A 26,998-nucleotide genomic window follows, 5' to 3' on the forward strand; every position below is an offset into this window, starting at 1 on the left:
TGACCTGGTTGTTCTTCACCGTTTGGTCAAAGACTCTGCCCAGCCCGCTGATTGGACAATAAATGGGCAGCACACAGATAAAGTCATCACTGTGCTGAAGACAGACTTTCTAAAAATGGTCCACAGAATACCAGTGGAAAGCGAAGTGGTATCAGCGTAAGAAAGGAGACACAGACAACAACATATTTAGAAAAGATCATTATTTCTGAAGGCAGCCGTTTCACAGAATGTTTCAAGTTTTTAATATTTTTGTACAGGAAATGGCAGAGATGAAAAAGGTACAACCCTCTAGCAGTAACCAAATGAAAATGATGGAGGCAGATAGCATTCAGAGTGTACATACCCAAATTATGGCTCACATATCACAGTACACGTTACTAGCATTCTCAGAAGGGGCACCAAAGGAATAGGTGTGAGCATTTGTTAAATAATCAGAATCCTGCGCATGTTGAAGTTGTATAGCTAGGTACAGCTATTTGTCCATTTTATTGACTCTTATTGTTTCTAAACTCTTGACAATGAAGCAATAGCAGAGTTATACGTGTCACACACACCACTCCCAAGGTGCTGGACCAGAAGTAATAGCAAATCAAACAATCCATAAGTTCTGCTCACTCAATTGAAGAGTAAAGCTTGGTTTATTCACATGTCGTGACAGAAGTCCATTCACAAAACAAAACCAATGAGCGTTTCAGGGCCACGGCGGGTTCCCCTTGTCAAGGTATCAGAATAGAATAGTAACAGTACTTGAATTGAGTGTGCGGACCTTCTTCAGAAGGCAGGGCTCTATGTTGCATGAAGAGAGAGTGTCTGTGTTCATGATAAGATACACCAATACAACTGTCATTCAGGACTATGTGAAATAAAGCTTATGAGATTTTAAAATAACATTAGAGGAAAGGGAAGTAGAGGGGAACACTCGTTGGCAACACTGCAGGCAAGTACCCATTGTTTGGGGTCGTTTTCCTCTATGAGAAATACCTGCACATCTCAGTCAAGTCCTTTTAGAAAATAATCATGTATCCTATCTTAGAGGTCTGGTAAGGGCCAGAGGCTGCAGATGTAGATCGGAGATATGTGAGAATGACATTGCTCTAAATTATAGATGGGTAGAACTGCAAAACCATGGACCCACTCGGATTTCTTCAGAAAAAGCAGGGCTGGAAAGGGTCCACTCTACTGGGAAGGCGGGAGCAGTCTTTGCCTGCTCAGTAGCACAGACCCGATCACGCTCGGCTATTTCTGCTGAAACCTGATGGTGCTAGTGTGCCTCCGTAGGCAGGCCACTCTTCAGGAGGTCCCAGCACTGGAACGGGCTGACATACGAGGACAGGGGAAGCCTCTTTCCCCCTTCTGAGGTAAGTAGCTTACTGTGGTCATGATGAAGACAGGCGTTCCCTGTTCAAACATGTCAGCTGTGATTCACTAGTTGCAGAGAGTGACGTCACCTCCGGACTTCTGGGTGTTGCATTGCTACATTTTGGACACTATTAACAACAGCTCCAGATCATGTATAGTTACCAGCTAGGACCACGGGTCTGGTGAGCAATTCCTGAGGCTACCCCCTCCAACCCCACTAAAACTGTCACCAAGTAAGTGATCTGCTATTGCCAGGTTACCTAGTGCTCACACTGATTACAACCAATTCGAACTGCTATCTTTCCCTGAATTTAAAGGCGCTCTTTTTAACTAAAAAGAAAAAAAAACAGACACTTATCTTGGGCTTCTATCGGCCCCCTGTAGCTATCATGTCCCGCGCCGTCACAGTAGCTTGTTGGGCTAGATTACCTTTTCAGAAGCGTCCTGGTGTTGCTCAACGTCTTTGCACCTGTGCAGTTCAGAAGAGCTGAGCGCTGCTTAGATACACTGACAACATAGGGGGACACAGAAATAGCCATTGGCTGTTCCTGTGTCCCCCTATGTGGTCAGTGTAATAATTGGCTGTTCCTGTGTCCCCCTACCTGGTCAGTGTGATGATTGGTTATTCCTGTGTCCCCCAATATGGTCAGTGTAGCTTAGAGAAACTTCCTAAAGGTGCGAGACTTTCGAGGACCAGGGTACAATGTGCAGTGCCAGGACACTTCTGAAAAGTTAATCTAGCCTAGGCTCGATTTAATAGATTTTGTTCGGTTAAGGGGCACTTGAAGTGCTTAGTAATAGATGACCTGGTTGTTCTCCATCGTTTGGATTTGATTTGTTTTTTTTGGCTATCCACAGAACCCCTTTAAGCAGGAGTTGTATTGCAATCATTCATGCACTGTGCACTTTTGCTGACTGCCTGCAAGAGCTGCAAGTATTCAAACCTCTGCAGCCAGTGACTGTTGCCATCACAAGATCCTTTGCCTCCGGAAACCGACCGGTCCACTGCACCATGATAGAGTAGATTGGGAACAGGTTGATTAGCGTTCCAATCCCTGTCTAGGTGTGAATGTCAGTGTTTGTGAGTTTGCGGAGTGCTGTAGGAACTATGTTCTCTGGGAGTTGAGATGATACAAAAGCTTTAACCAATTCTTTTATGTTTTATTGAATTTATTTGCAATCATTTAGTCATGAAATGTTTTGCATAATATTTGCAACTTTGCAGGAGTTTGAACCTTTTTTAGGTGACAAAGTACTCTCAAAATAATTCTGAGTATTTTCTGGCATGCTGGTGGCTTGAAGAACAACTGTAACCAAGGATTGAACTTCATCCCAATCAGTAGCTGATACCCCCTTTCACGAATAGATCATCCAGGGGGTCTGTATGGCTTATATTGTGGTGAAACCCCTCCCACAGTGTGATGTCAGCACCTAGGTACTGACATCACACTGTGGAAGCCTTATAGCATTGTGGGAAATAACGGCTGTTTTTAACTGCCAAAAAAGCAGCATCTCCTTTCACAGACATCACCTGCCAGCAGTAACGATGTCGCCATGTGATAAATTTCAGACTACAAATCAGGGAGAGGAAAGATTTTACAATGGGCAAACACTGATTAAATCATTTAAAAATCATTATTGTAAAACTGAAGCACTTTTTTATTACGTTATTTCCACTGCAGTTCCTCTTTAAAGGGCATTTTATTGATTAGGTATAAAAATATTGCCTACGAGAAAACGTAGAAGAAAAAGTGAATTGAATAAGGGCCAATAACTTTCAATTGACAGGAGATCACATGATCAGGTTCACGTGACCAGAACATGAGTAATCCTGAGGAACTATAGTTGGGGTTGGTGGACTGTGTGATCACAATAGTTACATGATAAACCCCTGAAAAGCAGATATGACTGATGTAACACAAAACAGCTGAGCTTCTTTCCTTTTTCAATAGCAGTGCTCACATGCATTATATTGTCCAATATAAAACTACATATGTATATAAAAATAACCTATAAAAATGTAGAAATCTTCCAGCTTAAAGAGACACTGAAGCAAAAAAATAAAAATTATGATATAATGAATTAGTTGTGTAGTACGGATAATTACTAGAACATTAGAAGCAAAGAAAATATTCTCATATTTGTATCTTGTTATATCTTTTTTTTTTTAATAACATTTCATCATTCTCTAATAATTGTAGTTCACACACTACTCAGCATTCAAAATGATTTTACAAAACAACAGTGAACTTTTGAACCCTTTCTCTGAAGAGAAAAAGAAGATACAATGACTGACAGATGAGATAAGAAGCTTCAGAAGACAGAGCTCTCAGTGACTTTGAAAGTCGTGGAGCTCAATGGCTTTTTTGCATAGATAAAAACTGGAGTTTCTTAACTCTTCCTGTACTGGAAACCATATTAGACTCATATAGCTGCTTATAATGTTTTATTTCTTAGCTGTGCTACACATACAAATCATATAATTTTTTTTTTCGCTTCAGTGTATCTTTAATGTAATTAAAAAAAGACATCCACTGAAACCTGACTAACTTTGTGAGGTTTCTCATTGGTTGTTTTTCTGTTTTAGGAAAAAAAAATGACATGGAAATACAGTATTCTATAGCCATAGCAATGGACATAAAATATAGTTTACACCACACAGAATATCTGTTTACTGCACTGGCAGTTAGTGCACAGCTGTCCTGAGTGTCACATGTTGCTGTGATTACTAATGGCTGTAAGGACAGCTCGGTCCTGCTTGTCTGAACCGATGCAGCACTATACAGGAGGAGGAGGTTGCTTACTTTACACACTATCAATGTATTGTCAATATAATGACAGTGGCTGAGGCCTCCCCCCCCCTCCCCCCGAGACTCTCACAGACAGCTACAATGAAAGCATTATCAAGGCACAGAACAGCTGTCACTGTCTCAGAGCCCCAGATATGGAATTCTGGGTGACCAGTCAGGTTTACAGTCTGCTAAGAGGTCATGTGACAGTATCAGCTCTTAGGAACAGCAGCAGAAATGTCATAACAGAGAGACACAATGGCCTCCTGCTTCTCCTTCCTCTTCTTCCGAGGGGTCTTTTCTTTGGAACTAGAACTGTGCATGCCTGCTGCCTCACAAACCATCCCTACATGGGTGCTGAACATATTCGATGATTGTGCCCCAAGCCAAATGTCACCAATGTAGACCGATGCCAAGTAACTGGCTGCAGCTGTAGGAGGAAGAATGAGACGTCCGGTTACTTAAAGATGGATAAAACTCTGACATAACATTCTATAAAAAAGTGTTTTTTATTACCTATACAGTTATCATATTTGATTTTGTGAACATGTAACATTGCCTGTTTACAAATTACAAGGTCCCCAAGTACAGTTTATCTGCTCTGAAAGCTGCCATAGCTTTTTATTGCACTGCTGCTGTATTTATATATTAAAATATATCTAGTGATCACTTTTCAGCTGCACACATACTAGAAGCAGAGAGAGCTCAGTTTCAGCACTTTGCTAATGCTTACTAATTGAAAACGACAAAGGAATGTAAACAAAAGATAATGTTATCGCCTCTTCAGATGCTGCATCAGGTTTTCCACTGAAGAAGCAAGTGCTGTGTTTAACTATTTACATGCTGTTCTGCTACAATTTTTTTTATTTTTGTGTGGCAGTAGATTTTATGCTGTAAATAAACTTTTACACCAAATAAGAAATGCTGAGTTTCATTCCACTTTAAAGAGGAACTTTAACCAAGGATTGATCTTTATTCCATTTAGTATCTGACACCCTTTTCCTGCAATAAATCTTTACCTTTCCTGAAATAGATCATCAGGGGGATCTGTATGGTTAATATTGTGGTGAAACCCCTCCCACAGTGTGATGCCTTGACCCACATCCTGACAATTCGTTGCATTGTGGGAAATGTCAGCTTTTTACAACTGCCAAGCAAGCAATATCTCCCCCTGTGCATAGAACTCTCAGTAACGAACATTCCAAACAGATCCCCTGGAAGAACTAAAGTTGTAACCACCAGTGATACATTTCAGAAAGTAAATCAGGTAGAGGAAAGATTTTACAATGGGCAAACACGGACTAAATAATCTATAAATGAACATTGAAAAAAGCCTGATGCGGCCTAGGATTTACTCCACCCTACCATTTTTGCTCCCGATCGTGTGCACCCGAGAGAGGAGATTAAGCTGTCATATGACAGCTGACATCCCCCCTCAGTGATCAGGAGGCATGGCGACTGGCTCCTGATCACGGGATCACTACAATCGCAGGCGGATCGTAGTGATCACTATTAGAGCAGCGGCGGTAGGAGGGGAAGAAGAGGATCCCTCACTTTCCTGACATTCCCTCTGCGATCGTCGCTCCCCTCCGCTCTGGCCGGCATCTCTGCTCGCTCTGACGTAAGTGTCAGGTCCCGGCTTGATGACGTCATCAAGCCGTGACACGGAACTTAACGGCAGTGCGAGCAAGGATGCCGGCCAGAGCGGAGGGGGCTAGAGCTGCTCATCGCTGGAGCCTGGTAGGTGAGTAAAGGCTGCTGGCATTTCGGAGGACACCGGGCTACACAGGGGACACCATGCCCAGCTAGCAATACTGGGGATCCGGCTGCCTGACCCTCCCCCCCCACATGTAAAATGGCCTGGTCCTTAAGGGGGAGTTAGGCAGCCGGTCCCCAAAGGGTTAAGGGGAGCCTGAAAAAGGTGTCTGTTTCAAAGTAACTTTAACATAATAAAAGACAGCAGACTTCCCATTCCACAACGATGTTTAGCACTTGGGAACTTGCCAGTTACTGTATTGTGGTTCTATATAGTCTCAAAAAAATCCTCTGACGCCTCTAATATTTGTTACATCGGAAATTCTGACCATAACGCAAGGGGAAGGTCTGTGCAAAGGCAGAATAGGCAGTGGGAGATAATTTTATACCTCACCCACTTTCTAGTAGATCTCAGAGAAGTAACTCGGGCCTATTTATGGAAGACAGAAAATCGGTTTGCCATGAAGAACACTGCTGCAATGTACAGCAATGATTTTGTGCTGGCTGCCGACTCCGGACTGACGGAGCTCGCCAACTTATAGAAGCTTTGAAAGGTTTCCCTTCCAAGGCTTATTGGCCCAGGTCTTGTAAGGTTTTTCGCCTTTCCCCTGGATCAACTGGGATATGTGCAGGTTCAGGACATGTTTTGTTTTTTTTTGCAGTGTGTGAAGGTAATCTCTCTCTGATCAGGTTCAGTCAGAGGGGGATCTATCAAATGGTTGATTTAGCCATACATTGAGTAATGCAAGGTCACCTTCACAGGTGCTCCAACCTGTCACTTTCTAAGATGGCCATTCCCATAAGAAGTATATGAAAGTTTACAGGGTGCAAGCTGGCACACCTTGAAAGCCTGAAAATGTGTTGAGTAGATAAAAAAATAGAATGGACAACTGACCGTTTTGCTGCTTAAAGGTAGTCTGAAGCGATGAAAAAAAACAGATACTTACCTAAGGCGAGGGGTGGCTCTGAGTCCTATAAAGCCTTCCCGTTCCTCTCAGTGGCGTAGCAATAGGGGGTGCAGAGGTAGCGACTGCATCGGGGCCCTTGGGCCAGAGGGGCCCCGAAGGGTCCACCCTCTATTACAGTATTAGCTCTGTATTGATCCTGTGCTGGTAATAATCACTTCTATAGATGCTTTGAATAGCAGTTATCCTTAATACACTGTTCCCCATCCCCTTCTTGCACCTCTGACACTGTGGTTGTCGTCTGCAGGTTTTGGTGCGCCATATCAATTGTTATGTATAAAGTGCTTGGGGGGCCCCATGTAAAACTTGCACCGGGGCCCATAGCTCCTTAGCTACGCCACTGGTTCCTCTCCTGGTCCCCGTGTTCCATCAATGATTCCCCCATTAGCAGTCTCCTACAGATGGGTTTGAGACTGCTCTCTGGCACTGCAGTAGGCTTCGGAAGCCCGAGTGCTACCGAAAACGGGGCACTCCGTACTCGTGCATGCACAGTACGGAGCCACCTGTCTTTGGGAGCACTTGGGCTCCAGAAGACTTCCACAGCAGGAGTTTTGAACGGAGGAGCCAACCGTGGAACGAGGGGACCAAGAGAGGAATGGGAAGGCTCTATAGGACTTCCCTCTCCTTAGCTATATATGTATTTTTTTTAAATTGCTTTAAACTCACTTAAAAAGTTTGTGTTAAGAAATATGTCCAAGAATAGAGATACAAACACTTTATCCATACATAACTCCACCAACCAAGTGATCAGCTTCACTACACTCATGCCAGTTATTAATGTACCTTTGTGTGAGTCTTCTGTGTGGTCCCCAGACTTCAGGCAGAGATCCCTCACAACGTGAGTGTCCACACTCTGGTTTTGGTCATCTGTGAGATCCATCATTACCTGGTTAGACATAGTTAGCAGTTCTAGGCTGGAATGAGGACAATCACAGATCCTGTAGTAAAGTCTATAGAGAGTACTTCTCCATACACCATCCCTCAGTAGTTCCTGCACTACTCTGGGGTGGGGTAGGATGCAGCTTTTTAGCCAATTCAGCGAGTCATAGAGCTCCATTGTGTTGAGAACAGCTTCACCCTCCACTTTTATTATCCACTTAGTGACCAGACAAGCAGTGACACACTCTAGATCATTGTATTTATCTCTCTTGAGAGCTTCTTCATTCTTTCTGGTGGCCTCTTTCTCCTGATCCATGTCTTCTGCCCTCTCATTGGTCAAGATGGAAGGAGTGTTTAGTAAAACCGGTCTCCAGTGGATCAATATGGATCTCACATGCTTCCTGGTGTCCTCTAGGTGAGAAACATGTTGCTGTTCCAGGGCTGTCCCCTGCTCAGCCTCAATCTTCTTTCTCATGTATCGAGGCATAGGCTGTCTGAACTTCTCTTTGATGGTGCCTGAAAAATATCACCATTGAAATCATTATGATTCTGTAAGGTCTCTTAATTTACAAATGAGCAACCATTTTCTATGAACCTTTGCTCTGTCTCTTATGCTTTGTAAGCATGGATACCCCAGCTTAAACGTGTGCTTGGTAACAGGATCCCCCCCATCCACCCTTGCTCTTTTGGGATCCATCCTCATGCCCCAGAATAGGAGGAGATCCAACATTTATGGGGATGGGTCGAGATTCTGTTCTCACACTCCTTAAGGGCTGGTTCACACGGACCACCGTGTTCAAGCACTGGCGTTTGTACGCCAGCATTTAACTGCTAACTTTTGAAGGCTTTTGGGAAGCCTTTAAGATTAGCGGTTAGGGTCCCTAGACTGATTTGCGATGTTAAACGCCTTTCAGAAACAACATGTTTGCTTCTGGAATGAGACGAGATGCCGGAATCTACTACCAGGCTTTCATGAAAGCTTGCAAAAGCCGGGTTTGAGCGTTCCCATTCACTTGAATGGGGCAGTGCTCAATCCCCAAAAAGTTGCGGCTAAAACGACGCATTAAACAAAAACAATAAAGCGTCTGTCTGAACCAGCCCTAAATTCAGTTATTTTGCACATTAAAATATAAACAGAAAAGTATGATTTTTTTTTTATTTTTTTTAATGCTTTTCAAAATATACGTATTACAATTTGAAAATGTACCTAAACTCTGTATGTCTTTTAAATAAAAGATTTCAGTATGTACTACTCTGAACCATTAAACAAATCTTTCTCTAATTGGAGCGAGATCTGTCTCTTGGTAGATCAGCATGCAAAAAAGACAGAAGGTAGAAGGCACTGTAATGCAAAAGGGTACCTTTAATCAGCGGTGCACAGACATCGGGTTATGCAGTGGGGGTGACAAGGCCTGACAGCTGTTTCGCTTAAACATAAGCTTCCTCAGAGGCCACCAAAGTGTACTCTTGGTAGATCAGCCAGTAATATCGCTAGATGTATGGACACCTTTAGTGACATGAATATGTACTATATGTAAAGCGCTTTGGAAGATGTCAGTGCTACTTAAAGCAAAACTGTTTCACTTACCTGGGGCTTCTGCAAGCCCCCAGCAGCCGCCCTGTTCCGCGCCGGTCCTCCACGATCCTTTGTTCTCCCGCCGCCAGCTAGTTTCAGTTTCGCTGACGGGCGGCCACGCGTATCCTTCTTCACGTTCCAGTCCGCAATAGTGCTATTGCAGGCAGGAACGTGGAAAAAGAATACTCTTGGCAGGGCTGCGCAGGCACAGTAGCGCCTCGACTTACAAGTCGAGGAACGAAACTAGCTAGTGGCGGGGAACGGAGGATTGTGGAGGACCGGCGCGGGACAGGACGGCTGCTGGGGGCTTGCAGAAGCCCCAGGTAAGTGAAACAGTTTGTTTTAATATTATCTTCAGTTCCGCTTTAAATACTAAATAATAATACTCTGAAAGGTTTGAAATGTTTCTATCTATGGAGGAGTGAAAATCTGTACTAAGGTCTTCAAATTAATAAAAATTTGAATTTAAATAGATTTTTTTTTTCTAAAAAGGGAAAATAAAGATGACAGCTATCATATTCCTTTGAGGAGCAGATGCTGTATTTATTTTTAGCTGCAGCTTTGTGATAATGGTCCTTTCAGCAGTGAGAAGATAAATAAGCAATCATGGCTGCCCCCTTGCATAGGTTTCAATCGCAAACTATACATAGAAACAAGGTTTTGAGAACAGGACACATTGATCACATTACTTCCATTGTGCTTCTCACTTCCACACGCCTATCTTGGCAGATCAGAAAATCTATTTTTTCCCCTCTTGAAGTGTAAAGCTGTCCTTGGGAATCATTTTTAAAAGAGCTGCAATGGTGTTAACAGGACAAAAGCAAACGAAGCAATTATCGTAGTGACAGAAACATAAAGACTCAGTGAAGTGATATTTCCAGGCCTGACAGTTTCCAGGACTGACTCACTGAAAATAGATGCTGCTCTTTTTTTAGCTCGTCATTCATGTCTCTTCACTGGAAGGGAAAGAAACACACTTAAGTTTTTGTTATACAGAATAAATGAATTCAGTGAGCAGCTTAGCCTGGATTTCGTTGTCACTTCACGTCCTGATCACAGAGAATGTTCTAGCTCGTTGCTGAGCCAGAGCCCTGAGAGCAGACCAGAATAATCAGTCTCATCTTGGATCAGTCACACTCCTCAGTGTCTGTCATGCCATGCTGGCAGAAAAGAGGACCGCTTGCACATAGGTGTAAAGGTGGCCATACATCTAGCGAAGTATGGGCAGATCGACCAAGAGACAGATCTCTCTCTGATCGGATCTGTTCAGAGAGAGATCTGTTGCGTGCCCGATACATCGCAGGCCGATTCCTGATAGATTTCAGCCTGAAATCTCTCATGAATCAGCCTTGCAATGCCGTTTCCGCCACCTGCCTGGCAGCCCCCCATGTGTAATATCTCAGCTGTCCCACTACCACAACTCCCGGCCTCCTCCACTATCACCGGCGAGCGCCACAAAGGCCTTCTCTGCTATCACCCACGAGCGCCACCAAGGCCTTCTCCGCTATCACCATGAGCGCCACCAAGGCCTTCTCCGCTATCACCATGAGCGCCACCAAGGCCTTCTCCGCTATCACCACCGAACACCACCAAGGCCTTCTGTGCTATCGCCCTCGAGCACCACCAGGGTCTTCTCTGCTATCCCCTTAAAGCACCACCACAGCCTTCTCTGCTATCACCCCGAGCACCACCAAGGCCTTCTCCGCTATCACCCCCGAGCACCACCATGGCCTTCTCTGCCATCACCCCCGAGTGCCACTACAGCCTTCTCCGCTATTACCTCCGAGTGCCACCACAGCCTTCTCCGCTATCACCCCCGAGCGCCACCAAGGCCTTCTCTGCTATCACCCCCGAGTGCCACCAAGGCCTTCTCTGCTATCACCCCGAGCGCCACCAAGGCCTTCTCTGCTATCAACCCCGAGCACTACCAAGGCCTTCTCTGCTATCCCCTTCAAGTGCCACCACAGCCTCCTCTGCTACCACCCCCGAGCACCACCAAGGCCTTCTCCGCTATCACCCCCGAGCATCACCACAGCCTTCTCAGCTATCACACCCGAGCAACACCAAGGCCTTCTCTGCTATCATTTCGAGAGCCACCACGGCCTTCTCTGCTATCACCCCTGAACCCCACCAAGGCCTTCTCCGCTATCACCCCCGAGCACCACCAAGGCCTTCTCTGCTATCACCCACGAGCCCCACCAAGGCCTTCTTTGCTATCACCCCCGAGCGCCACCAAGGCCTTCTCTGCTATCACCCGAGCACCACCACGGCCTTCTCTGCTATCACCCACGAGTGCCACCAAGGCCTTCTCCATTATCACCCCTGAGCACCACCACAGCCTTCTCTGCAATCACTCCCGAACGCCACCACGGCCATCTTCGCTATTACCCGAGCCCCACCACAGCCTTCTGCGCTATCACCCTGAGAGCCACCACGGCTTTCTATGCTATCACTCCGAAAGGTCACCGCAAGTCATGTATGGACAGGTCGACCAAGAGACTGATCTCTCTCTGATCTATCTGATCAGAGAGATCGGTTGCATGAACATAAACCACAGGCTGATTACCGACAGATTTCAGCAGGAAGCAACGACTGCCACCTGCTTGGTTGCCTCCTTCCCGCAAAGAGACCATGCCAGGTTCATCATGAAATCTACCAGGAATTGGTTTAGCAATACTGCTTCCCCTGCCTACCTGGCTGCCCCCATATGTAAACATCCCCCGTGTCCATGCAGTGTAAAATCTCACCTGTCTCACTGCTGCAACTCCTGGCCTCCTCTGTTTTTACCCTGTGTGCATGTATGGCGTGTTGCCATACTAGGATGACGCAGAAGTTGCAGGTGAGAATTTACACTGCGCAGGCATTGGAGGGGTGGAACATGTTTCACTGGTGGGGGGGTTTGGGGGAGAGAAGACAATGGCTGGAGGTCTATCGCATTCATTGTAATATGGAATCTTGTTACCACCGCACATCCAATTGAGCACTTTCCAGCATGTCCGATTGACACATTCGACTAATTTTGGCCCAAAATTGATCAAATCATTACCTGGGCAGACATGTTGTGGCACCAATTTTTATCCGATTTGATAAAATTATCAAATTGGAAGGTCAACTGGGTTGCTGTTCTGGAAGATATAGTTTTCTCCAGTTTGTCATATTAGTGCTAGTCATCGACAAAGTATCTGTCCATTGTTTGTATGATTGCCAGTTCTTGGCTACGTAACAAATTACCAGTGACTTAACCTCCTTAGCGGTATGGACGAGCTCAGCTCGTTCATTCCCGCCGGAGGGTGCCGCTCAGGCCCTGCTGGGCCGATTTTGTTCAAATAAAAAGGTGCACACGCAGCTGGCACTTTGCCAGCCGCGTGTGCTACCTGATCGCCGCCACAGCTCGGCGATCCGCCGCGTGCATCGGCGAAAGAGGGTCCCCCCAGCCGCCCGAGCCCAGCGCAGCCAGAACAAACAGTTCCGGCCAGCGCTAAGGGCTGGATCAGAGGCGGCTGACGTCAGGACGTCCATGACGTCACTCCGCTAGTCGCCATGGCGACGAGAAGAGCAAAACAAGGAATGCTGCTCATTGCGGCCTTCCTTGTTACTTCTGCGATCAGAAGTACGCATCGAGAGCGCCCTCTAGTGGGCTTTCATGCAGCCAACTTTCAGTTGGCGGCATGTAATAGTTTTTTTTTATTAAAAAAAAACCCTCCCGCAGCCGCCCTGGCGATCTTAATAGAACGCCAGGGAGGTTAAGTGCCAGGTTTTGTATTGTGGGAAACATGGCAGCACTTTCAAACAAAACCTGAATAATTTATCTGCATTGATGTGCGGACCGCAACAACTGGACTACATCACACACCTAGCACTCACTACAGGCAAAAGGGGGGTGAACTTATACCTGAATGATTTATTTGCATTGATGTGCAGAGCCCCACTGGACTGCATTACACACCCAGCACTCACTACAGGCAAAGGGGGGTGTTAACTTCAGTGATAATATGTGCACAGATTATTACCTAATAGACTTCCCTACGGTGGTGACGTACCCCCTCGGGGAAGACCTAACACTAATCTAGTGATAAAAACATGATATTCCTCGTGCTGCTAGTCAAACAAATGGTATACACATTTCATAAAACAAAACAGACAGATAAGTGACAGCGCTCAGGGATGCATCCGAACTGCAAGCCTACAGAGGCAATGCAAAGCCCCTCCGGAACTAAATACATGCCTTGAATGCAAAACAGATGCAAATCATGTGCTAATTCTAATCTAAAAATGTTGAAAGTGAATTTGAAGCAGTGATATTGCTGAAAACACCCAAACCTTCCCCTCTAGGATGCCAAAACCCCTTTATTGTAGCTAGCCCCTCTCCCTTTATGCCTAAACCTAACTGATCACAAACCAATCAATAACACCAAACCCTGACAGACCTCTTCCACCATGCCTTTCCCTAACCTTCCCCTAAAACTCACCTCTACTATCATCCTGTTTCTATAACGTGAGGATACAGGGCATGAAGTATGAAATATTCATAAATTCCTAAAAACTGCAGAGAATAACTACCACCGCTGAGAAGATCATTGAATCGCCTCTGCCACCTCTGGACGTCATCCAAGCATCCAGAATGAGGTCGAGGGCCAACAGGATAAAACTTGACCCCTCCCACACACGCAGTCGTTTCTTTACCCTCCTTCCCTGAGGCCACCACTACAAGAACATCCCCACCAAAACCTCTATGCACAGGAACACATTCTTCCCTCAAGAAGTCGTCCTCATGAACTCAAGTCCCCTCTAGAATGTAACCTCCTGGACTTCAACCCCAGTACCTCTGGGGTGCTAGCGTACAGCACCTATACCTTACATTGTAGGTGTCCTTATGAAAGTCTCCCATCAGTCGCACTGTGTCGCATGTTGTTATGACATACAAAATGTTTTTTTTTGCACTAAGAAATTGCAGTGTGTACCAAAAATAAAAATAATTCCAGGTGTGGCAGCTGTCGCACTTGGCGAATGAAGACAATTCTGATTAAGGTTCATCTCCAAGCACAGATCTACACATCCCATCTCATCACTTACTTATGAGTTCTTTGACCTTGCACTGCTTGGCCAGTGTGCTCAGCCTCTCCTGTAGATCCAGGTCCTTCTCTATGATGCTCCACTTGTGTAGAAGTAGCAGGGCATTCTTGCTTGAGATCACCTGCTCATTGACAACAAACCTGCCCATCTCTTTAAAGGCTTCCAAAACCCGAGAGTGGTACCGTAAGACTGAACTCAGGGTGCGGAAATACTGGCTGACATGGATACCGTCTAGACTTGTCCTGGAAAGTAGAACGAAAACAGTGACCATCAACATCGTATTTAGAAATAAAAGAAGCAAAGCGCAAAGCAGTTCTTTAAACTACAGTTTATTTACCTGATGACTATGAGGGAATCACTACACTGGTTCCTACATGTATTAAAGGCTTGTACACACATGGAAAAATTTCGCCCAACTATAGTCCAAACTAGGTCTGACTAGACGAGAGACTGATAACAGCCAATTTGCCTGATCCAACATGGCAGATCCTACACGACTGTTGTGCTGATATCGTGCAGTTGGCAACGTGCGTACAAGACGTTTGAAAGACTTGAACTTATTTTGTGCAGTCCGTCATTCCGCTAGCACAGAATGCTTTTGTTGGTTGGTGTGTGGAAAATACAAGCTGTGCAATTGCTTGCTCCTGTTGTCCTTCATGTTGTGGAGTTGGTTGCGCGCTTTGTTGGATGTGTGTTCTAACCTTAAAGCAACCTTGAATTAAAATTTTCCTCACCTGACCGCCTCTCTGCCATCATCTATAAGGTTTTACTAGTGCACAGATTGATCTCAGTGTGCTGGCAGGAACTGCAAAATCAGTTTTATGGGGTCTAGCGTTTGCTTTTCCTCAATGCAGACATGGTTCACTGAGGAAAAAGAAGACAGCTGCTGCAGACACTAAGTGGTTATCTCTTCCTCTGCAGTTCTTTTGGCAAGTCTGCTTACATTAGAGGTCACTGCAGTTCGGCAGTGCTGTTGACATTCCCCAGGGACACAACAGTATGGCTGGCTAACATGGGCTTCTGCCAGCGCCTCTCATACCCCATGATTTTCTGGAACCAAGCAGAAAAAGTTTGGCATCACTCCAGTGTCACATTTTGAGCACCCCTGGGGACACGAAAGCGCTGAACGTAGCTGATCCTGGACAGAATGAAAGAACGGGATCTACCATGCCATTTACACCGAAAAACTGCAACCGTCGATTAAAAAGCGATTTCATTATGGACAGTGCTTGATTACTTTTGATTACTTTTGAACCACGAACCCTGCAGTTCCTGCTTTTAGATGGCAGTATAAACCAGCCCTAAGAGAAAAGCATTTTTTTCTAAGAAGTACTTCTCCTGTGCAAGCTAGGAATGTGTGGAATCAAATAGGAGTAGATTTTGTTTGCAAAAAACATCCTGGTTTCAGGTACAGGCAAATATGTCACGAATGGAGCTTGAGCATTTGGACAGTAACCACACAGTTAAAGTGGAATTAACTCGGAATTTTCTATGCTGTAAAAGATTAGCCACAGCACAGCATGATAACCTTTATGGACAAAACATTCATTGAGTGCTATGCCAGAGTTTGGTTCTGCTTTTAGAGTCCATTACAAGTGTGAGAGGTCGCTCAGAAACACCTGTTCTGAAATTAAGGTGATTTCCAGAAATTTATAAAAAAAAAAAAAAAAAAAAAGGCGTCAGCCCCCATATTATAGACACTTCATAATCTGCAGTTCTGGGCAGCAAGCTTAAGATGACACTATACAGCAATAAAATGACGTGATTTAGAAATGTGGACCTCAGCAGAAACTAGCTTAAAGGGACCTTGAGCTGTCGCTTAAAAAAAGAAAAACGGACTTACCTGGGGCTTCCTCCAGCCCACCGTAGCCCCCGAGGTCCCGGCATCCAGCTGGCGGCTCCGGTAACATGCCAACTTCGGGTGAATTCGCACGTACTTGCCCCCGCTGCGTAGCCATCGCGTCATCTCACCAGCCACCATGAAAGCTCTGTGCATGGGCAGTTCTCTAAAGACTGAATCGCGCATGTACAGGGCTCTTACGGCAGCCGATGAGATGACGTGACGGCTACGCAGCAGGGTCAAGCACGTGTGACTTCACCTAAAGTCGGCATGTTATTGGAGCTGCCAGCTGGACAGCGAAGGGGGCCAAGAGGATGCCGAGTACCTGGTGGGCTGGAGGAAGCCCCAGGTAAGCCTGTTTTTGTTTTTTAAGTGACAACTTAGGGTCCCTTTAACAGGAGGAAAAAGTTTAGTTTGGTCTTGTTTTTTTTTTTTTCCTGTAAAAGAATGAATCTCTGAAACTACTGATCGTGAAATATGGAAACTACTTTCTGAATCCAAAAGTACAACACTTGGAGACCTCATGATTTGATGAAGTCTCTCTACTAGCAACACACTGAACGCATTTAGCCACCTACACCATGTGACCTCTGACAGGTTGCAGCAAGTGACAAAATACGGCTGGTTCAGGTCTGCTAGCACCATCAGACAAAACAATTAACAGCTCTACCTGAAAAATTAGGCCCTGTGGTGGCCACTTACCTGATATGATTGAGCAAAGCCATCAGCACTACAAGGAACTCATTCATCATATGGATGGGAAGGAACTTTTCTTGTTCCGCGGCTCCATCTGGCTTCTTCCCTTCTTTTGATTTAGGTTTGTCTTTGTTGCCCAAATTAGTGAACCATAAATTGTTCAGCAATGTTATCACACTGCTCAGACTTCTATTCTCAACATACCTGTAAATACAAAATGGTAAGTTAGATCTTTCATGATGAAGACAATGCTTTAAATTGGACCTGAATTCAGAACTTCCTCTCTGTTGTAAAAGACAAGCAACAGCATAATAACATTTAAAGAAAAAACATTTGTTACAGCTGATACAAATCTTGCAATAATCTGCAGTGTGTCTACTTCCTGTTTCATGGATGCAGACAGTGTTAACATGCTGTGTTTACAAATTAGCTGCTCTGCGTGGCAGCCAGCTGACACAGCAAAGAGATCAAATTACAATGTGTGATTAGTCACAGATGAGGGGGAATTAGGCAGGCTAAACTCTCTAAATATATACAGGGTGCACTTCTTTATGCTTTCCTTCTGTCCTGTGGAAGAGTTCAGGTCCACTTTAACACAATGGCATAGTGGCTAGCACTCCTCTCTTGCGGTTATGGATCCTCAGTACAAATCTGCATGGAGTTTGTATTTTCTCCCTGTGTTTGTGTGGGTTTCAGCCAAGTATTCTAGATGCATACATTTAAAAGCGATGCAAGGTAAACTGGATACAAATATTGCCGACTAGTGACCTAGCACAAACGCCCGCCCGCTTGGCCGCCTCCTGGCCCCTGCGTCCTGTGTCAGTGCAGGACATGCGCAGTAGCGCAAAAGCACTGACACACAGACATGGGACGCAGGGACACTTATAGATTATTAGGTAGGATAGTAGCATATTGGTAATGTTACCGGTATTGTACTGCCTCCTTATTTTATTCTTACACTGACCTCTCCTCATCAACACCTAAGGCCCAGTTTACACTTAAAGAGAAACTCCGACCAAAAATTGAACTCTATCCCAATCAGTAGCTGATACCCCTTTCACATGAGAAATCTATTCCTTTTCACTAACAGACCATCAGGGGGCGCTGTATGACTGATATTGTGGCGAAACCCCTCCCACAAGAAAAGTACGTACTTTTTTTGGCAGTTTCCTGTCTGTGAACCTTGTTGCATTGTGGAAAATAGCTGTTAGAGCTGGATCAGATGGACGCTTGCGGAGCGTTTACCGCAAGCGTTCGGAACATTGCGGTAAACGCTCCCATTCAAGTGAATGGGAGCATTTACACCGAGCTTTTGCGCGCGTTTACACAATCGCGATGTTCGGGTCCCAATTTTCACTAGCGTTCGAGCTGCCCCTGGAAGCGACATGTAGCTTCCAGGGGGAGGCCAACCACGACGGCTAATGTACCCCTAAGGGAAGAAAAAAATGCAACCGCATCAGAACGCGACGCGAAGGCTGCTGAAAGCCTGACCGCACAGCCACCGCAACGCCCCCAAACGCGACGCCACGCAGACATCCGTCGGAGCCAGCCCTTACAGCTGTTTCCAACTGCCAAAAACCAGGCAGCAGCTACATCACCTGCCAACAGTAAAATGTTCACTGGAGTTCCACTTTAATCAGTTGGTATGCATTTTTTTTCTTCTCCATAGCAGTGCATTGCGAAAAAGATTTCAGTTAAAACGTGTGAACTGTGCCATAGGAAAACATGGGCATTACTTTGAAAATCAGTTATCCTTTAAGGTATAACTGAGAGCAACTGATTAAGTGTAAACGGGGCTTCCCCAATTCCCAAGCTGAACACTAATCTACCTCTTGCACCCCCCCCCCCCCACCTACGCCTAACAGTAATCTACCCCTTACATAACCCCCTGCCTCATGCCTAACACTTTATACCGCCACTAACATGACTCACCTCCGCTACCTAGAGCTCGACTACAAAACACGCTGACTAAGCAGGGATTAGATTGAGCTCTGTGCTATATAAATACACAATAATAACAACACTCGCCTGTACTGAGTCACCAAATAAATAATGAGACATGTTAGATGCAAAGGCTCTGCCTCATTCTCAGCACAATGCTACACGAGAGCTTTTACACTACAGGGCGAGTGAGTCAGCATTATAGCGGACCTGAACTCAGAACTTCCTCTCTGCTCTAAATGATAAGCAACAGCATAATAACCTTTACAGAAAAAGATTTCTTTGTTACAGCATACAGAACTACTGCAATAAACCTACAGAGTGTCTACTTCCTGCTTTCATAGAAGCAGCCAAAGGGTTAAAATCCAGTGTTTACATATTAGCTGTGTCTATGGAGGACTGCTGAATTTCTGTGCTGACAGAGAGATCAAATTACACTTGAGATTACTTGAAGATGAGGAGGGGATTAGGTAGGCTTTTCTCTCTAAAAACACACAGGGTGAATTTATCTCTGTTTTTATTGTGTTTTCATTGCGTCCTGTGCAAGAGTTCAGGTTCACTTTACAGTCCAATCCCAGGAAACAGTTTTGGATAGTACGGGAAATGGGTTAGAACTTCTTTTACATGTTTTATTGCAGTCCTGTGTTCCCATTTTTGTCAAAAGCCATCACTTCCTGTCTGAACAGGAAGAGGGGAAAGGTCTATAAGAGTAACGCCCGTTTATTAAAGCCCAAACCGTGTGTATGCCAGGGAGCGGACACAGCCTGCTGGGACCTGACATTTCAGAGCAGCCGGAGATGTGCTGTTTGCTTACCACTCCACAGCCACTATACTGAATGCAATGACAGAAGGATTGCCTCTATTTCAGCCAACATACCTCTTCTCCAGGATGTTCTGCAGCCAGGGCAGCAAGCTTTGATCCCGTATAAGTTCATAAGCTGCTTTCGGCACTTTTGCTGCTTTCATAAGTATTTCCAGAACTTGATTCTGTCAAAGAACACAGATCAATGCATCCAATGGCACGTCATACAGACTGACTGATGTAACAAACCCTTCTGTGAAGGGAAGGACCAACAAAGGAGAGAAGTATTTAAAGAAACTGAAAAGGGAGGGGGGATAGAAAATAAAAGCAAATGAAATGAAAAAGATAGGAATGAAATAGGTTTCAGCCACGAAATGACCATCATAGAAATGAAATGTGTTGCACAATCCAATTACTGCAAGCGTCCAATCAGAGGGCTCTGCTCATGGTGTGCACATTACAACATTCATGATCATCAGAGGAGTGAGCCGGCAATCTTGCTGCAGTCATGCAGCTTGCAGAGTGTGTTGAGGGGACTAGTAATTGGATTGTGCCACTTATTTCTTTACAGAGCAGCGACCCCCGTGCAGTGGTGGACTCTTCGGCACTCGGACAACATCAGCACTTTTAGTAGGACAACGTTCTGCAGGTATAGCAAGGGGAAAGGGGCCACTAATTTATCTTTAAAGCTACAGTCTTTTAGTACAAAATTGCTCCTATTTATTAATAGCTTCCTGAGAAAACGTATTCATTGATAGTGGTCCTTTAAGCCTGCAAGAAATGCATCCGTTTTGGCTGCATTGTATTTTATGGAAAATCAAGCATCAGAAGTCTCACCCGAGATGACTCATCGCTCAGGGGGCTGTTATAATACGCCATAACCACCATAAAGATCCTCTGATAATCGTACAGCTCGTAGCAATACTTGTCCCGCATTCCATCACTCAGTAATCCCAGAATCCATTCTCGCTCCACCTTGTGCTGTTCAGAGAGGAACCATGAATAGTGTGACAATATGGTGGACGTATTATCTCTTATCTTATGCTAGTCTACAAGCAGCCACTTACCTCTGGGTCAGAGCTGTAGAACAACCTGTAGAAGTCTGGAACCTTCTTCAGGTCCAGATACTCATGTGACAGCAGGAAGCGATTAATCTTGATGTACATGTGCTCCTCTGTTGAGGAAAAGCAGACGATTAGTGTTAAGTTTCCCATTTAGGAATCTCATGGTACAACCTATAGACACGATTAAACATTACCAGGTTTGAGGATGAGCTGGGCGGTTCTGGCTCCATACAGCGCAAGTAAGTATGTGAGCCGGAGATTCTCCTGTCGGATTCCATTCTTCACAACATCCAGGAGATACTGCAGCTGTGCGGGAGAAACCATAATACGGGTTACTGATTCATTTTCACTCATTTCACTCAAACCGTGGCTAGATAGTATACTGGTTAAGGGCTCTGCCACAGGAGACCAGGGTTCAAATCTTGGCTCTTCCCATTCAGTAAGCCAGCGCCTGTTCAGTAAGAAGTCCTTGGGCAAGACTCCCTAACACTGCTAATGCCTTCTGAGCGCATCCTAGTGGCTGCAGCTCTTGTGCTTTGAGTCTGCCAGGAGAAAAGTGCAATATAAAAGTACTGTGTCTTGTCTTGTTCTGTGTCATTTAAGTAGTTAGAGAGGCGTCATAATATTAAAGAAATGATCTGATAGGGATTAACTAAATGTAAACAATGGATTTTGTGATACAGATCCTCTTCCCTGGACTCAATGTACTTTTTGTGTAGAAAAATTGTTCATAACTATCCAGTTGTCTCCAGTCATCAGCTTGGAGATATTTTATATGTTGGCTAGTTTTGGTTTTCTGAACTCTGGACCATGTGCTTTGGAACCAGAAAACAGAACCATTCAGCACCAAACAGCAGAATAGGGGTGCATTTCATTTAGCTCTGATACTTCCTGATTCTAAGTTGGAAGGAGGAAGTATCCGAGCTAATGGAACTTACCACATCCTGCTGTCTGGCGCTGAAATGGTGCTGAAATGGTGCTGAATGGGGCAGTTCGGGTTCCAAACCATGTGGTCCGGAATTTGAACACCAAAATTAATGGTGGCTAAGTGTCGCACTCTTGATTCTTAGAGTTATGGGTTTGAGCCCCATCAGGGACATCATCCATTTTGAATATAAATGGGTGGGTGTGTGTTCCTCTGAGTGCTGCAATTTCCTCCAAAATCATTTAATTTCATCTTAAAGGGGAACTTCAGCTTAAACAAACATACTGTCATTAAGTTACATTAGTTATGTTAATTAGAATAGATAGGTAATATTTTTTACCCACCCTGTTTTAAAAGAACAGGCAAATGTTTGTGATTCATGGGGGCTGCCATCTTTGTCATGGGGGCAGCCATCTTTTTGGTTGAAAGGAGGTGACAGGGAGCAGGAGACAGTTCCAACTGTCCTGTGTCCTGATAACCCCTCCCAGCTGCACACGCTAGGCTTCAAATGTCAAATTCAAAATGTAAAAAAAAAAAATTTGCACCAAAACAGCAGAACGAGAACATCATCAGAAATCCCATCATGCTTTGCACAGAATCGGGGGAAAAAAGCCCGGGCAGTTTTCTTCTGTGCAGCTAAAAATGAGGCTTGGATAAGAGAAACAAAGTTCTCATGCCGTGAAACTGTTAAAGAAACACCAGGCTTTTTCAGTGCTGCTGAGTCGATTTTTAGTCCGGAGGTTCACTTTAGGAAAATATAGGGCTGTCTTTTACTATTTCTGTAGTCATTATTAGTTGTCTGACACTCCCCCATAGCATTTTTTGGACCATCCACTAGTTTCTGCTAGTATATTTTTTATTTTATAGTTCATACTACAAGCACTTTTCTAAGTGCCATTGATTTAAAAAAAAAGTGTATGCTAATGTAACGCTATGTGTGCATTCTCAGTTCAGCCATGTGAGAAAAAAAAACATTTAGCATTACATTAGCAAGCCCTTTTCAAATCACTGGCGCTCAGAAAGCGTTCATAGTGTAAGCTAGCCCTAAATGTTCTGCACACTATGACTGTAGCCACAGCCCTCCATCTTACATAAATATATTCTAGCCTGTCAATAAGGGAAGAGTCTACTCTAGATTATGGTAACATGGGTTTTGACTTTATAGCCATGCTTTGCCATCCCACAAGACTACAAGAACACCTTAGGTCTAAGGCAGAGGTTACAGTATGAAGTGTGGAACAGAGGGCGGTATGTCTAGTCAGAGCACTCTCAGGGCCTGCATTTTTCAAAACAAGTAATGCAAACAAAGTAATAAAGCTGCACAGAAAGTATCCATACCCTTAGCAGGTATTCTGACCAAACTGACATATGTTCACTTTACTCACCTGCTTCTTATCTCTGAAACGTGCCCCCTCCATGTGGGTAACAAAAGAGCCCAGAACATGATTGGCAGCAGCTCTCATGCTGTAGTCATAGCTACTGAGGGCAGCCAGTGTCAGACCCAAAGCATTGACCTCCACAAACTTCACACAGTCCACCACCAGCTCTGCAGAAGACAAAAGACAACGTGAGACGTGACTAGGCACACAAAGTGTAGTGAGACATAACCGGAATCACAATCTATTTTCCTTCAATCAGGTCCATACTGATGCAGTGTTCTCCCCAGGCTCTTTTAGCTGGGTGCTCCACCCGGCTAGTTTTGGTGAGCATCTGGCTGTCATCAGCTCACCTCCTCCTCTGCTGTAAGCAGCGCTGTGCAGAAAAGCACCGGCCCCGCATTGTCCCATCTTGCCCCACCCGGCTACTTTTTCATGCCACCCGGCTAGAAAAACATTCTAGGGAGAAAACTGCTTATGGGTTCTGCTCGACTAACATGATAAGGTAGTTACATATTTTTTGACTGAAATCTTGATCGGCCATGCATTAGGGGAGAGTACTGTAGCCATGGTAACCTGTCAGTGGTGTACAGAAACTCCATTTAATGCTGCATGGGAACACCATCTACCAAAATAAGTCCGAAAGCCAAGAGATCTGCTATTGTCAGACACTGCTCTGCACTGCTGCGCTGTCTATAGACCACTCTGCAGGCAGAAGTCCAACTGAGAGTGACATTTCAAGCGTAACGCCAGCAAGAGGGGAAGAAGGAAGTAAAGTTTGCAGACTTGTGTAAAAGACAACTGTAGTGAGAGGTATAAGAAGGTTGCCATATTTCATTGCCTGGGAATCCTGCTGATCCTTTTAGCCACAGACCCTGAACAGGCATATGCAGATGAGGTGTTTCTGACAATATTGACAAATCTGTCATAATTTTCTACATGCTTGTTCCTGGTGTTATTCAGACACTACTGCAGCCAAATAGACCAGAACAGCTGCCAGGCAACTGGTATTGTGTAAAAGGAAAGAAATATGGCAGCCTCCATATTCTACTCTCTTCAGTTGTCCTTTAATTTTTACAAGACAGGAAGGGGAGGGGTACAGCTGTGTGTTATCACTGAACATATTTATTTCTTGGACCTCTAGGATGTTTTGTAGCTTTGATATAAAGGTTGGTTGTCTGGGGGGGCAATAAATAAAGGGTAGCAATAAGAACTAATCCGTGATTCTAACTCTGCAAAATAAAAAAATTGTTTTGTTTCGTTTCTGATGCTTTAAGAAAGATCTCCTAATTTCCTGTCCGGGGAAGAGGTGACAGAAATTCCACACTATCCAAAACTAGCAAACACCTATATACTATAAAGGGGGAGGTGGGGCAAAAGTGGCTGAGGGGAACAAGTGTGAGCACCTTGGCTCACACTAGTTCACTAGCCACATTGCTTTGTCATAGACCTGAAGAAGCTGGAGACATCCGCGAAATGCGTTGTCGTAACTTTGTTGTGTGGACCAAACTTGGCAGTCCTATACGATTGACTGGACCATCAGGAGAGGTACCGCAAGTCTTCTGTTATCTCCCCTTTTTAACAGTTTTAAAGTATTTCATTTCCAATTGGGTACCTCCTACACCCCCCCCCCCCCCCCCCGCCCCTCTAACCACCACCATCCAAAGTTATAATAAGATTGCTCCTCTGGAAAGAAGTTGTGTTTCTGGTTTGGCATCTTTAGGATTAATCTTTGGAACCAAAAGTGCACCTGTTGGGGTTTCGGCTGTATTTTAGGCCTGGGAGGAAAGAATCTCCCTCAGGCACGTATAGTGTCAACCAAAAAAGTGTGAGTACCCCTTTACACTGTATATACATTTGTTTGGTGCACTTGCAATACATACTATTGGCCCCTGGTGGTTCCTCATACCTTCTTGGTCCCTGGATCCCTGGTACACTAATTGTCAAGCTAAACATTTAACTTGGACTTGAAATTTAGGGATGAAGAAAAAGTGAGGAGGAGTAAGGAGAGGTGCCTTGTGCCAAGCTGTCTCATAGAGACAACAATCAAGCATTTGGTATAGAAAATACTACTAGAAGTGTGGCCTGCTTACCACAACGGTTCTCACAGATCCGTTGCACGCCGACAAGTGTGAACGGCTCCTATACACTGTATAAAATAGAAGTCGTTCACTGTTAGCTTTGCAATGAGCGGAGAAAGAACAAAAAATGTCAGTTTTCAGCTCTAGTGGGAACACAGCCTTATTCTGAGGAGTCAGTCATGGAGGCCAAGAGATGCCTGTACCTACATTAGACTTCTACCCAATACGACTGTTAATGGATGGACTGGGCAGTGATTATCTGATCTAGAAACGCTGTGCAAACATGGTGGAGAGAAAAAAATGTATGTGCCTTGTCCTATCATAACTGAAATCTAAGCAAAATATGAGAAGCAGAACTCCATGGCCAGAGCACTGTATAATTCACAGTGCGGTGTGACAATGGCTCTGTGATTCAAGGTTCTTCAAACATGTTGCAAAAGAACACAAGGACACTGAGAGCTCCGAGAATGACTCATCTTCCTGCCTTACGTCAAAAGGTGCCGCAGCCTTCCTGAGCATCAGTATATTATATGCTGATGACTGCCGGAGATGGAGAGAGAGGAAAGGTCAGCTGCTCTCTCCAGCTACGTCAATGACAGCTCCGCTAACGATGGCTTCACATGTGAGATTGCATACTTGGATTAAAAAGAGAATCTGTCATGAAAGAAACAAACATTGCCATTGCTGTTGTCTGTATGAAAAAAATGCTATTTGACCGGATACCATGCTCATCCTCCAGCAAAGACAATATACGGAGTCACATAAAACAGGAACATCTGCGCAGATCAGATTTGACAATTTTTAAAGTGCACCTGAACTCTTGCACAGAATAGAAGGAAAACAGAGAAATGTACCCTGTATGTACTTAGAGAGTTTAGCCTGTCTGATTCCCCATCATCTGTGACTAATCAAAACTGTAATTTGATCTCTAAGCTGTGTCAGCTGGCTGCCTTGGAAGCAGCTAATTTGTAAACACAGAATGTTAACCCTAGGTCTGCTTCCAGAAAAGCAGGAAACACTGCAGATTTATTGCAGGCCTTGTATCAGCTGCAACAAGGAAATGTTTTTCTTTAACCTCCTTGGCGGTAATGACGAGCTCAGCTCGACCATTACCGCCGGAGGGCGCCACTCCGATTTTGATAATTTTTTTTTAATACACGCAGCTAGCACTTTGCTAGCTGTGTGTCTAACTTGATCGCCGATGCGCCGCTACCCGCCGCGTTAGAGCCCCCACCCCCGAGACCCTGTGCACAGCCTGGTGAATCAGTGCCAGGCAGCGTTGAGGGGTGGATCGGGACTCCCGATGACGACATCACGATCGTCGCCATGGCGACGGGGGAAGCCCTGAAGGAAATCCCGTTCAGAACGGGATTTCCTTATGGGAAGACGCGCCGGCGGCAATCGGAGGGTTTGGGCGGACGCCGCAGGGAGGGGGGAATCACATAGCTAGCGCTAGGCTAGCTACATGATAGAAAAAAAAATTCAAATAATAGTTCTGCGCATCCACCCTGGCGCATTTAATAGAACGCCAGGATGGTTAAAGGTTATTATGGTGTTGCTTACCTTTTAGAGCAAAGAGGAAGTTCTGAGCTCAACTCCACTATAACACAGGTTCTACGTTATGCTGGCTCAAATAATCTGACCCTAATTACTGTATGTTCAACTTCTGATTAAAACAGGTTTGATGTATACCTGATACTAAAAAAAGAAAGCATTTATATGTAACTGGGGCTTCCTCCAGCTCCCTTCAGGCTGTGGTACCCCTCGCCATCCTCCCGGGCCATCCCAGTAAATCTTCCCGTTGCCGCATACTGCACATGCCCGGCCACATGCCTCCATTGCGCTCCTGTAGCCGGGAGCACAGGCGCAAAAAAGCG

General features: G+C 44.9%; 1 protein-coding gene across 1 annotated transcript in view; it reads right to left on the minus strand.

The window, feature by feature from the left end:
• Positions 1 to 3,523: 3,523 nt before the first annotated feature.
• Positions 3,524 to 26,998, minus strand: part of URB1 (URB1 ribosome biogenesis homolog) — a 117,982-nt gene continuing 94,507 nt past the window's right edge. Inside the window, exons 31-39 of the mRNA XM_068270487.1 lie at positions 23,050 to 23,210; positions 20,934 to 21,045; positions 20,743 to 20,849; positions 20,513 to 20,656; positions 19,751 to 19,860; positions 16,939 to 17,136; positions 14,397 to 14,638; positions 7,652 to 8,263; positions 3,524 to 4,578 (exon numbers count right to left, since the gene is read on the minus strand). Coding sequence (XP_068126588.1) covers positions 4,361 to 4,578; positions 7,652 to 8,263; positions 14,397 to 14,638; positions 16,939 to 17,136; positions 19,751 to 19,860; positions 20,513 to 20,656; positions 20,743 to 20,849; positions 20,934 to 21,045; positions 23,050 to 23,210 — 1,904 coding nt within the window. The 3' untranslated portion in view covers positions 3,524 to 4,360. The remainder of the gene's footprint in view (positions 4,579 to 7,651; positions 8,264 to 14,396; positions 14,639 to 16,938; positions 17,137 to 19,750; positions 19,861 to 20,512; positions 20,657 to 20,742; positions 20,850 to 20,933; positions 21,046 to 23,049; positions 23,211 to 26,998) is intronic.

The sequence above is a fragment of the Hyperolius riggenbachi genome, chromosome 2 (assembly GCF_040937935.1).
Source record: "Hyperolius riggenbachi isolate aHypRig1 chromosome 2, aHypRig1.pri, whole genome shotgun sequence".
In the NCBI taxonomy this organism is placed as follows: domain Eukaryota; kingdom Metazoa; phylum Chordata; class Amphibia; order Anura; family Hyperoliidae; genus Hyperolius; species Hyperolius riggenbachi.